Genomic DNA, 12,961 nt, shown 5'->3' with positions numbered 1-12,961 from the left:
TATGTTATCTGTTTTGTTAAGCGCTTTGTTACAGCTGCAGCTGTTGTGAAAGCGCTATATAAATCAGGATGTATTGTATTATATTGTATTGTAAATACATTTGAACTATGTGCCTCCCTCCTCAAAATATGATCGGGCCCATCTATAGGATTTAAAAATCAAAGGAGCTCTTAACTCATTCATTGTAGCATTCAAATTTTTTTGCACATCATCTGGCAGTGAAGTTAAGCAGAAAAGTTTGCAAGAGTGTGTCCTCAAAATTTACAAATGGGATCTTACTGGCGTGTTGTCTTTGAGTGACTGAATGTCAGACTCAAAGGTCTGCTTCTGAAGGAGCTTGTGCAGGCCGGCCCGATCCGAATATGCATTCCAGCCGTCACCTTGGCACCTTTGAGGACACAAAATCACGCACAGTTAGCACGGTCATGCACACACTGGAAACAACACGCATGGTTACAGCTGATACACCTCTGCACTTGTAATCGGTCGAGATAACCCTACATCAAAGTCTTGCCAACTAAGATAGCGGCCTTGTTAATATCTCAAAACGGAGGCGTGCAGTACTAGGCGGACTTTCTCATGTGTCTCATTTCCTTGTCGCAAACATTTGCCACCTCTCAAGGGACTCAAGTGTTACATCGTCACTAGTTTCTGTGGTGAGTATATCATACCAAAGTCTGCAAATGAGGCTTCATGTTTCATCCTATTAAAAGTCAATACAGTGATACCTCGGCTTACGAACGCCTTGGCTAACGAACTTTTCGGCTTACGAAAGTTAAATTCACGAGAATTTAATCTTGGCATACCAACTATGTTTCGGGATACACACGGAGCGCCACCATGAGTGTCGTTCGCGAACGAGCCCGTTCTCCTAACAAGGAAATGGCAGCTGACTATTTTTTGTCCGCTATTCCCCGCCCTCAGTCTTCGATAAAGGCGCACGTGATTGGTCAAGAATGCAGCAGCGAGGGGGGGTGTTACAGAAACACAGAGCTGCAAATTAAAATAGATAGGCAGACGACAGAGAGCGTGAGAAAATGGATAGAAAACAGTGAAATTTGGACTCGTTTCAACTTTATTGATAGTTCAAAGGCAGAGTGTAAACTTCAAGGTTAAATTATCCCATCAATCAGGCTCCACAAATAACCAGCACAAGCCATCTGTACACTTGATGCATGAAGCTATCAACCAAGCTAAAAAGAACACAATTGATGAAGAACTGGGAACAATTATTGCAGAGAAAGCACGGCAACTTCACTAGGATATCGTCAAGAGGCAACCTGGAAGTTCGTCATCCATTGATGATTTCAAGGCTAGCCACGGATGGTTCGAGAACTTTAAGCATCGTACAGGGATTCATAGTGTCATTCGTCATGGTGAGGCAGCCAGTTCTGACGATAAAGCTGCCAAAGCTTACAAGGAATACTTCCTCAAGATGGCCACTCCATTCCATCAAGCCATCAATGAACATCACAAAGGTAAATAAAATGACTGTATTATACAGTACAGTTTATTTCTTTAATTACAATACCATAGCATATTTATTATACATAAAAAATGTATATTTTGTGTAGTTTCAAGGTTTAGAAAATTAGAAAGTAGGAAATTATGTTTTATGGGGATCTGGGAATGGATTATTCTCATTTTAATGGTTTCCTATGGGAAATGAATGTTTGGGATACACATTATTCGCCTTACACACTGTCTGGAAACCAATTAAGTTTGTAAGCCAAGGTATCACAATATATTGGTGAAAGTAGAGAGAATGAGAAGAGTCGAAAGGCCTGACCTTCTCGACACCACAAGCCAAGGTTGGGTGTAACTCTTGACGCAATCTCTCACGTGGGGATCCAACTCCACTCTGCAAAATAGAGACAAGATGGAATGATAACACACCGACAGGAAGAAAAGCCCAGTGGGTATCTTCACATTCTTGCTCAACGCCAGATATTTGTGATCATCATTTTGAAATGTTTTCACCATCAACATGACTTAAAACCCGCACGGACAAAAAAGCTTCGCAACTTTGCAAACACATTTGTAAAAGAGGTAGTCAGAGGTAACAAATCTCAGTCTAACTCAAGTAAATTGCCTGTGATTAACCTCAAATCCAGTTCAGCTATTTTACTTTTTTATTTTATTATTATTATTTTTATTATTATTATTATTATTATTATTATTTTACATTTTTTTAACTCATTCACTGCCATTCCCGAATGTATTCGAGTATTTAAAAGCATGACGTGAAGCGCCATTCCCCAATTTGTTCAGGTTGTGGATTTTCTTGCGGAGGGGTGCGTTTGAAGCTTCAGTCAGACCTCTGGCAATGTTTTTCCCTCCCACAATGGGGCAACATTTACCCTTTGTACAGCCGTCCTCGCTTTCAATGCAGATAACTACAACAAAGTAAGCTCGAAATGTGAGTGCTTTGTTCCAGCTTCAGCTGTTGTTCAAGCCCTAGATAAACCAATATGTATGGATTGGATTGGATATGCCTTTATTAGTCTCCCAGTGGAGAAATTTACATTTCACAGCAGCAAAGTGATGAAAGGAATGAAAGTAGAAAAACGAAATGTATGTATTGTATTTTGTACAGTTGCCCCCATTTCAAACTGAGATAACTCCATACTCATACAAATTAGGAATTAACACTTTTTTTCAAGATAAAAGTAGAGGGTCTAAGACAAGTTCAATTGGCTTTCGCGGGTCGAATAAAATGATGTGGAGGGCCAGATTTGGCCCCCGGGCCTTGACTTTGACACCTGTGGGCTAAGGTTTTTTAATATCTATGTAGTCCTAAAACTCAATATTCTGTGGATCCTGGAATTCGAGTGACAATGATAAAAAGCCTGGAACTGGAGTTGACACATTTTTGCACATCGTCTGGCAGTCAATGACTTAATCTATCTACCTCGGGCTACCTCGTAATCCCATTGCACAATTCCTCTACTGTTTCACATATGTGAGGTGGCGACCCACCCGTCGTCAGGGACAGGGTGCCGGACGGTGCGACATTCCTTCTCCACCAGTTCCACCTTCAGGTCATCGTCAGGGAAATTGCCAAGCTCCTGCATCAGGGCGGAGTCGCCGTTGCGGAGCTGCGACATCAGGAATTCTTCCAGGTCCAAAGGATCCACCGCGTCATATGATTGTGGCTGAGGAACACAATCGAGAGGTGTTTAGGACAAATAGAAGTTTTCAAGGTGTTTCCAAGAAGTCATGTTCAATATCCCAACACACATTCAACAGAAAGCAGGCTATTTTCTGTTCCCTCTTACCTGTCCAACAAAAACAAACAAAAAAACCTGGATCATAGTGACTCGCATTAGACAGACGGTTCTATTTTTAGCTGAAGCCTCGAACAGTACAACTCAGCCATTCTCGCTGTATGTTCTGTGCAGAGTCTTTCATCAGGAGAGAGTCTGGACTTGGAACATAGCATCAAAAATCATTTAGAAACCCAATGAACCGAACTCCAGGTGGCACTTAAAACAACACCACATAAGTTTAGAGACAATAATAAATAAAGAGCATGTGCTTTTGAAAATAACCTCCCCCGCCCCATGAAGTAAAATTGAATGCATTCACTTGCCTTGTTCCAATTGATCTTGTGGTAACGCAATTGTGCAAAAGTAAGCTTTTTATTGTATTCGATGATGATTTATATTGTCATATTAACTACTATTTACTTTTGGATTGCAGTTTCTTTATATTATTCATCTATTTTTAATAAGAATTAGAATAAAAAACGCCTTTAACACAATCACTGCCAGCTGATGTGCAAAAAAGCGTCCACTCCAGTGCCAGGGTTTTTGTCATTTTCACTCAAATTGCAGGACCCTCAGAATATTGAATTTTAGGACTACATAAACATTCGATTCAGCCTAAAAAATCTTAGACTCTCTTCTTTCATCAGGAAAAAAAAAAAGAGTTAATTCCGAAATTATATGGGTCTAGAGTTATATGAGCATAAAATGGGGGTGGCTGTACAAAAGGAAAATGCTGACCCACCAATGCTGATTTCCAGAAGTCTGACCAGCGCTTTATTAGCTCCCCCCACAAGAAACAAACAAAACCCAAACCAATTTGGGAATAATAATAATAATACATTTGATTTATAAGCGCCTTTCAAAACTCTCAAGGACACTTTACAGTCACAAGATATTTTTTTCTGCGGGTGAGCAGCGGCAGCCACACTCGCCAGCGTTCACTCAGCCCGGAAGTAACAAAAACAAACACACGAAATAACAAATAATATGACAAGACACAGAGGGTCATTAATTCTTCAGCACTTTCTGCACCCTCTTTGTCACATTAAGCAGCTCTAGATGAAAGAGGAGAGGATCAAATTGTCCTTTTTAGCATCCATTGACAAAAAGAGATTGTCTCACATCTCTTGTCCCACATAAATCCACTTCAATTCCAAGCCGCGACAGTTCCACATCCGCATCAGCACTCTGCGCTGACGCTACTTTCTTCTTAATGGCAGCGAATGAGTTAATAGTCCCACTATGGGAAAATGTGCAATAATAAATTAAGGATAATTATTTACAAATGTATTTTCCTCACTATTTTTTCACTCTGGGTGAGTCCAGAAATATATTTTTTTTTCAATTGTCTGGACGTCCAATTGCATAATTCACAGTTGGATCAAAAAGCTCACTTTTCTAACTCTAGATGATAGGCTGAGATTGAAAACGGAGGATCAGATGAACTAAAAATTGTGGACCAATGAAATGGTGAAAATACCTCAACTCAGTTCACAGACAGAGAAGAGAGAGAAATGACTGCAGAAACATAACCCGATGAGTCACCACTTCAAGCCAACAATTGAGCGGCAAGCAAATTCCATTTACCTACAGACGTGTTGCTGCACATCAGTCAATCCTTGGGCATGTTTTGGAGCAGCAAATTGTAAGGTAAGGCGTGAGTATTAATGCTCAGGGGGGCATATCATGAGGAACAGATGGATGCTCAAGGTTCTATTCCAATGACAGCTCAACAACACTGTCTGCATAGTAGCCGTCAACTCCGTTTCAAGTGTGGCGGCAAACTAGAAGTAATAAATGCAAATGTATGCATTCCTCTGATCACCGCGCGTTGCTATGTGGAGGCATCACCAACGTTTTAGTTGTCTGTGAGTTGACTGTGGCTTTAAAAGGGTTCAAAAGGTGAAGCAAAGCTCGGAAAAAGTCTGTTAAAAAAAGCTCAATTTGTAAAATTTAGGAAGATCAAGTAATAAGACAACAAAATGTGATTATTTCAACAATTGAACTAGCGTCTAATTATTATTGATCCTTATTGATGATAATAGAGAAATGCTGTGCACTTACCAAGCTGACAAGTGAAAAGTGACTCAAAAGGGGAAGCGCGCAAAATGGCGCACGCCGGGCAGGATACGAGAAGTGACAGTGTGCACCTACACCGCATGCGACTGGCTTCTTTTTTTCATTGAAACTAAGCCGTGATGCAGATCCTCTTAAATATTATCCTCATATTCCTAGAAGCTGGAAAGCACGGCGGATCAGGGTTCCATATTCTCAAATCGTGCATTTCTGTGGGTGACGTAAAGACTTTAAATTGAGCCTTGAACGTACCTCGCAGGAGATTTCATACAAACCACAAGGCATACCAGGAAGTGACATCACCGCGCACTCCCTGCATCCATTAACTGTAACTAAACGCGTGCATATCCACACATGCAACTTTTTTTGGTTAATTTAAGCACGGTAGACGAGCGGTTATCACTTCTGCTTCACAGCTCTTCGGTTCGTTCTGGTTCAATTTTGTCACAATCTGGTCAGGTAGGGAGGAGCATGGTGTATTTGATAAATTGTATTAAAAAAAGTCAGCAGGAACTACATTTAAAACATCAAAGTCATCAGAACAGAAAAGTCCAAAGTATCAAACAAAACCATAACTAAAAATATGACAAGGTGAAACAAACCTGACAGGGTGAAACAAACAACACTGAATGGTCGTGCCGGGAGTCCTTTTCACTGCCACTGATTAAAACGACGAACACCTGTGCAGCTGCAGCCGGGGCCGACATTGCCACCAGTGTTCACAAACCGGAAGGTGACAATTTTCCACTCGAGCCTTTTTTGTGGAGAGCTGACATGATCTCCCGGCCTTGTGTTGGTTTCCTCCAGGAACCCTGACAATGTGAATGTGTTTGTCTACATGTCCCCTTTGACTGACTGGTGACCAGGGTGTACAGCGCCTCTTACTGGGCTAGGCCTCAGCCCACCTTCTAGCTGTTGAAAACTGACAGCGAGGGCTGTTGAAAATTGATGGATGAACGTGTTCCTTGTATAAAAATACATAAATAAAATTTAAAAAAGGAAAAATGGAGTGAATTCAGAAAACAAACTATCGTCCCAGAGATTATGCTATCAAAAATCCCACTCCCACATCCCAAATCCGGAAATATTGAAGATTTGCCAGTGTAAGCTGCAAGGTAGGCAGACCCCCATCCAGCCTAGCTAGTGACCCACTTCCCAAGCAGGTTAAGGATTAACCGTGTAGCGCTCCGCCGCTAGCTGCAAAATAGGTGAATGGAGCAAGGCGTCCTCCCTAAAGCCTGTCAGCTGACTCGTTCAAGGATCTTCACTAGGGACTGACTGTGTGTGTGTGTGTAAATATATCGCACACTCTGTCCCCACCATGTGGCAAAAACATGAATGTGTGTGTTTGCGTTTGCGTGTGTGTGCACGTGTGTGTGTGTGTGTGTGTAATCAAAGGCATGGAGCACACTCAGTAAGTAATCGTGAGTGTCAGGAGTGCCGCCTGGGAGCTTTGTAAAACTCGGTCGGCTCGAGCGAGATGTGGGTCGGCGAATGTGTAGAATAAAAGTGAGAAGAAAGGTTTGACAGGAGAGAGAGAGTGGGAACAAATCCCTCCAAAGGATTACTGCGCATCATCCCGGAGTCGCTTAGCGTGTCGCTAACGTTACAGACGCAATCTCTCAAGTTTGAAGAAGGGAGGCTGAGGGCCCGGAATTGAACCTTGCATCTCTGCACTGTGAGGCCGACCTGCTAACCCACAGATGTCAAAGTCAAGGCCCGCGGGCCAAATCCGGCCCGCCACATCATTTTTTTCGGCCCGCGAAAGCAAATCAAACTTGTTAAATTCCATGATGATTGCTAAAATCTGAGCCACAATTTCATATTTTTGGATGTCAACCACAATAAAAGTCATTATTCTTGACTTCAGATTTGAAAACGAGTTATTCATTAATTTGCTGTGTGCTCTATATGTAATATTTGAAGGGATTTAAACATTCTAATGGGTTCCCCAAATTCATAACGGCCCTCGAGAGGAAACCATAACTACAATGTGGCCCGCGGCAAAAAATGACTTTGACACCCCTGTGCTAACCAGTCGACCATCGTGTCTCCATTGTATATTTCCCATGTATTTTTTTTTTTCTTATTTGTTCACTGAGGTGGAATCGCTTCATTTTAACTGACGTTTGGACCTCAATTTTTTTTTCCGGCCACTCTATTTCATTCGTTGTCGTGTAGCGTTTATTTCATTTACAATCCAAGCAATGCATGCATACGCGTGCGTCTATTTTCTCTGGACTGAAAGAAACTATTAACTGTTTTAAGTACACACACAAAAATGTTGATTCATTTTGTATCAATGTAAATGTGTTTAACATTAGTTGAAGTGATTCACATTTATTTTAACTCATAATATTTATTTTAACTCATTTGCTGCCATTCCCGAATTTATTCGCTTATTGAAAAGTGTGATGTGGAGCGCCATTCCTGAATTTGTTTTGATTTTGTTTTTTCTTGGAGGGGGTGGCGATAAAACGCTGGTCAGACCTCTGGCAAAGTTTTTTTTCCCTTCCACGAGGGGAAAGCATTTGCCTTTGTGTCCATGTTAGTGCTTTTTTTCAGGTTCCGCTGTTGTTAAAGCGGTATATAACCCAATATGTATGGACTGTATTGTATTGTATTGTATTGTATTGTATTGTATTTTGTACAGCCACCCCCATTTCAAGCTCAGATAACTCCAGACCAATATAACTTAGGAATTAACTATTTTTTTCTGATGAAAGAAGAGAGTCTAATGTTTCTAACGCTGTATTGAATGTTTATGTAGTCCGAAAACTCAATTTTCTGTCGGTTCTGCAATTTGAATGAAAATGACAAAAACCCTGGCACTGGAGTGGACATATTTTTGTACATCGTCTGACAGTGAATGAGTTAATGAAGAAATAAGACAAATATAGTAGAGACAAAGCACAACTCACCACGGTGAGATACGTCGTGGTCGATGCATTGGAGTTTGTCCGTTTGTGATAGTAGCCATAGTTGCCGCTGAAGTTTCGCCTGATCTCTGCCGACGAATGCCTGGAATTAAAACAAATGTCAGTGTTTGCATGATAAGGGACTGAAATTCGAAATAACATATCCTTCTACACAAGAAGAACATTGTTTCATATCGAACATTTTTTGCATATTTCAAGCAACGGGCACGTCACGGGAAATAATGAGTGCAACAACACCAGCGCTGCCATTGTTCTCGCTCGCATGAGTTTGAATAGCTCATCCAATGGCGATTCCATTGACACTTTTGTTCCTTCCATACGACAGAAGCACAACTCATTGGGGGCTTTGTCACGTTGGCACCGCGCAGAATAAATAAGGGTTCTGATATGAGGGTCAACCCGCGGCAGAAAATCGACATGACGTGACAATGGAAATTAAATTCAAAGACACTGGGAAAGATACAGTGCGTATGCATTGGATTGGATTGGCCTTTATTAGTCTCGCAGTGGACAAATTTACATTTTACAGGAGTTCTGAAAGTAAGGAAGGGAAAGGAAGAAGTAGAAAAACTAATACAGGAGCTGCTGTATCCATCCATCTTGAAGTCAAAACAACAAATAAACAAAATAACAAATAATGTGACACAACACAAAAGCAGAGAGAGTCATTAAATCTTGAGGACTTTCTGTACCCTCTTTGTTCCATGAAGCAGTTTTAAATGGAAGAGTAGACATCAAAGCTTCCTTTTTACCAGTGGATCAGAGATGTCATGGTGGAATGTGCCCGTTTGCTACTACAAGCTAAATGTTGAAAGCAAACACAAAGGTGTAGCAACCATTTACAAAAAGAGATTGTCTCACATTTCCTGCCACACATAAATCCGCTTCAATTCCAAGCTGCGACAGTTCCTCATACCCATCGGCACTCTGCGTTGACGCTCCTTTCTTCTCAATGCGGGATTCCCAAGCCATGTGTGGTTTGTTGTGTTTGTTGTGCCAAAAAAGTGGGCGGGGCAGAGAGTGAAAAGAAGAAATCACAGAGAAAGTTTGCTGATCACCTCGATGCTTCCCGAATCAAAATAAATACTGTAATTGCATTGTGTTTTAAATTCACTTTTAAAACTGAACAGAAACACCTTGTCGATTATTTGAGCCAATGGTTCAAATGTATTTATTTATTTACAAGGACTTTTATTATTTTTATTTTTGTGTACATATACATAAGGGCTCCAACTCATGATTATTTGAAGAATTAATTCCGCTTTCTGTTCAGCAATTCATCTAATTTTTAAACACTTGTTTTGATTTTTATTCATTTTCCATCTCTAGCTTAAGTGTTTAAGACATTAATTTCCATTATTGGCTCAGGTAAATTTTATTTTGAAATTACAACAGCCAGGAAGTAACCCAGATCATCAAATTGTTGTTCACCTTTGTTAGGTCCACTGTATAGGATCTTTTTTTTTTCTACAGACAGTAAAAACTGGCACTTGAGAAGAGAGTGTTGGCTTTTTATATCCACGGTATAATAAGGGAAAGGCTATCGCTGTGCTGAAGCCACACCACAGCACCGCCCCACTTGTCCATGTCTGGTTCCAAATACACATGGACAATTTGAGAGTGGAAAACTTCGAGGGTCACACTCTTCAAGTACTTCAGTCATGTTGCATCTTCAATTTTGAACAAAATAAGGAATAAAACTTTGAAATTGGACCAAAATTGACAAGCATTTTTTTGGTGCAGATTGTGTTCAATCTTGGATCTCTCCCTATCAATATCGTCCACTTAGAAATGACTTCAAATGGTATGTAAGGAGTTACATAACACACCTGGAAGTTTGGGTGGGACAGGCATGGGTGGGTGAAAAGGAATCGCCTTTCCGGGCAAAGTCCAATGCTAGAACTTCATTTCATTTCATTTACCGTATTTTCCGGTGTATAAGGCACACCAAAAAAGCCTTCATTTTCTTGAAAAGATGACTCTGTGCCTTATAAGCAGGTGTGCTTTATATGTGAAGTAAGATTGAGCCACAACAGGTCTCACAACGACTGTCAACATCCAACGACTCTATTGCCCCCTGTAGAGGAAGTACAGTAGTGTGTAACCCAAGCCTCTAATGTAGCGCTTTATAATCTGATTATATTCTGAAATTTGTACCGGACTAAAAGGCACACCTTATATACGGAAAAAGTTTGAAAACACACCATTCATTGGGGGTGCGCCTTATACTTTGGTACACCTTATACACCGGAAAATACGGTAATAAACATGTCAATCAAGCTGTCATTTGAAACCCACAAATTAATACAGGAAAGAAACTACCCCTAGCTCCCCACAAAAAAACAGATTGGGGATATCTCACTTTGAAGGCAGTAACTCAGTTGATCTACAATTGAGGTATGAAAGGGGACATAAAAGGTAGATAATCTCTTGATTACAAGAATACAATGTTCTAGTTTCATTTTCATTCATCTCCTGAGCCAAATAAAAGTAACGTATTTTCCGGTGTATAAGGCACATGCCCAATGAAGGGTGTATTTTCAAACTTTTTCCATATATAAGGTGCACCGGAGTCTAAGGCACACCTTCAGTGAATGCTAAAAGTTTTCCAAATATAATATATAAATATATAAGAGTTCCAAATATAAGGCAGACCACATTATAAGGCGCTACAGTAGAGGCTGGGGTTACACACTACTTCTTTTACAGGGGGAAATGGAGTCGGTAGCTGCTAACAGTAGTTGCCAGACCTGTTGTGGCTCAATATTACTTCACATATAAGGCGCACCGGCGTATAAGGTGCAGGGTCATATTTTGAAGAAATGAAGACTTTTGAGTGTGTCTTATACAACAGAAAATACGGTATATAAAACAACGACCGCATTGAACTCAAATGGGCAGCAAAAGCAAAGCCTGGTAAAATGTCTTTAACACCCCACTTCTAAAGGGAACAAACCGTAACACTAAAACCACAAAACGCAACCCGGATGTCTCGCCTATATACTCTACGTTCCACTGCAAAAAGCAAGACAAAAGGCCTTCCATACGTTCATGTCAAAAACGAATGTTAAACTGAAGATATCATTTGCATGCGCATGAGCATATTCCCAAGCACGCCCATTGCGGTTGCCCTGCTACCATTCAAAACACAAAAGAGCTAGGCTATAAAAAGAGCAGGCAAGTAAAACAGTAATCAGGGCTTGCCAGCAGCACACAGGCATTATTTCATCACAGCACACAGGCTGCCCTGTCAGGATTGTCTCCGTTGGACCCCGCCATTCTTTTGGTTGGAAAAGCCTCGAAAGCTGATTTATCGGGCAGGTATTTGGGGAACTACGAATTTGACTAATGGCGCTGATCATTTTGTTCATTATTGTGCTCAATAAAAGCCTAGTAAACAACCTTCTGTAGTCAAAAGAACAATTTTGTATCATCATTCTGCTGTGTCAGCCTGTTCGAGAATGACCATAAAGTCATTTCCCAGACAACTCTCCCTTTCATCTCGATGATCTCGTCCCAAAATAAAAGCTGAACGCAGCCAAGAAGTCGCACATGGGGAAGTCTGGCTGCTCCAGTGCTATCAGCAGTGGCGGGCATCAAGGCCTGCAAAGCCTTCTCTGCTGGACTAAAATATTTGAATCACGGACAGATGTTAATTATATTTTGTCCATGAATTCTTATTAAATAATTTCAAAATTAATAATTTCAAAAGTAGTCACAAATACTACCGCCTGGTGACCTCATCAGACCCGTTTGACGCCAAAAATGCCACAAATAGAGAGCTCACTGTTCTCGAAAACAAGAATTGTGCAATATAATTAGGAAAAAATATTGGGTCTGTATTGGCGGAATGTTACAAACCAATACCGCAATGTTAACAATAATGGACAACAAAAACATGTCGAGAAGGGCTAAGTGTTAAGCTTTGGATTTAGTTAAATTTATAGGTGGGCATAATAACTCAATAATTGATCAGTGGTGTACTGTAAAGCCAAGTGATCGGTCAAGAATGCAGCAGTGAGGGGGGGTTTCCAGACAGAGAGAGAGTGAAGCCATTCTCCAAAAAAGAAAATTTCTGCCGACATTTTTTTGTCCTCTATTGCCCACCCCCAGTCTTCGGTTAAAGCCACGTGATTGGTCAAGAACGCAGCAGTGAGGGGAGGTGGTTGAAACGTTAAAGAGACAGGCAGACAACAGAGAGAGAGAGTGACGAAATGGATAGAAAACAGTGAAATTTGGACTCGTTTCAACTTTGATAGTTCAAAGGCAGAGTGTAGACTGCAAGGTTAAAATTACCATCAATCAGACTCAACAAATATCCCGCACTAGCCATCAGTTCAATTTGAAATGAAGACAAGCAAGGGAACCAGCTATTAATGTTTGTAGTGTGTCTGCTTGCATCTGTACCTGTTGCAATATCACAACTTCCAAAATGTACAACACAGAGCTCCTTGAGGCACTTTATGCAAAAAGCTATCCATTCCATCAAGCCATCAACGACCATCACAAAGGTAAATAAAACGACTTTATTATACAATACAGTTTATTTATTTAATTATAACACCATAGCACATTTATTATACATAAAATAAGGTATATTTTGTGTAGTTTTAAGGGTTAGAAAATTAGAAAGTAGAAAATTAGGTTTTATGGGGACCCGTGTACGAATTATTCCCA

General features: G+C 40.6%; 1 protein-coding gene across 1 annotated transcript in view; it reads right to left on the bottom strand.

The window, feature by feature from the left end:
- dock8 (dedicator of cytokinesis 8) overlaps positions 1-12,961 on the bottom strand; it is a 74,116-nt gene that overhangs the window by 54,778 nt on the left and 6,377 nt on the right. Inside the window, 4 exon segments of the mRNA XM_088993828.1 lie at positions 266-388; positions 1,790-1,861; positions 2,980-3,155; positions 8,267-8,366. Coding sequence (XP_088849954.1) covers positions 266-388; positions 1,790-1,861; positions 2,980-3,155; positions 8,267-8,366 — 471 coding nt within the window.

The sequence above is a fragment of the Hippocampus bargibanti genome, linkage group LG04 (genome assembly GCF_051943395.1).
Source record: "Hippocampus bargibanti isolate YZ-2025 linkage group LG04, ASM5194339v1, whole genome shotgun sequence".
Lineage (NCBI taxonomy): Eukaryota > Metazoa > Chordata > Actinopteri > Syngnathiformes > Syngnathidae > Hippocampus > Hippocampus bargibanti.
This window is presented reverse-complemented; position numbering and strand designations above follow the sequence as displayed.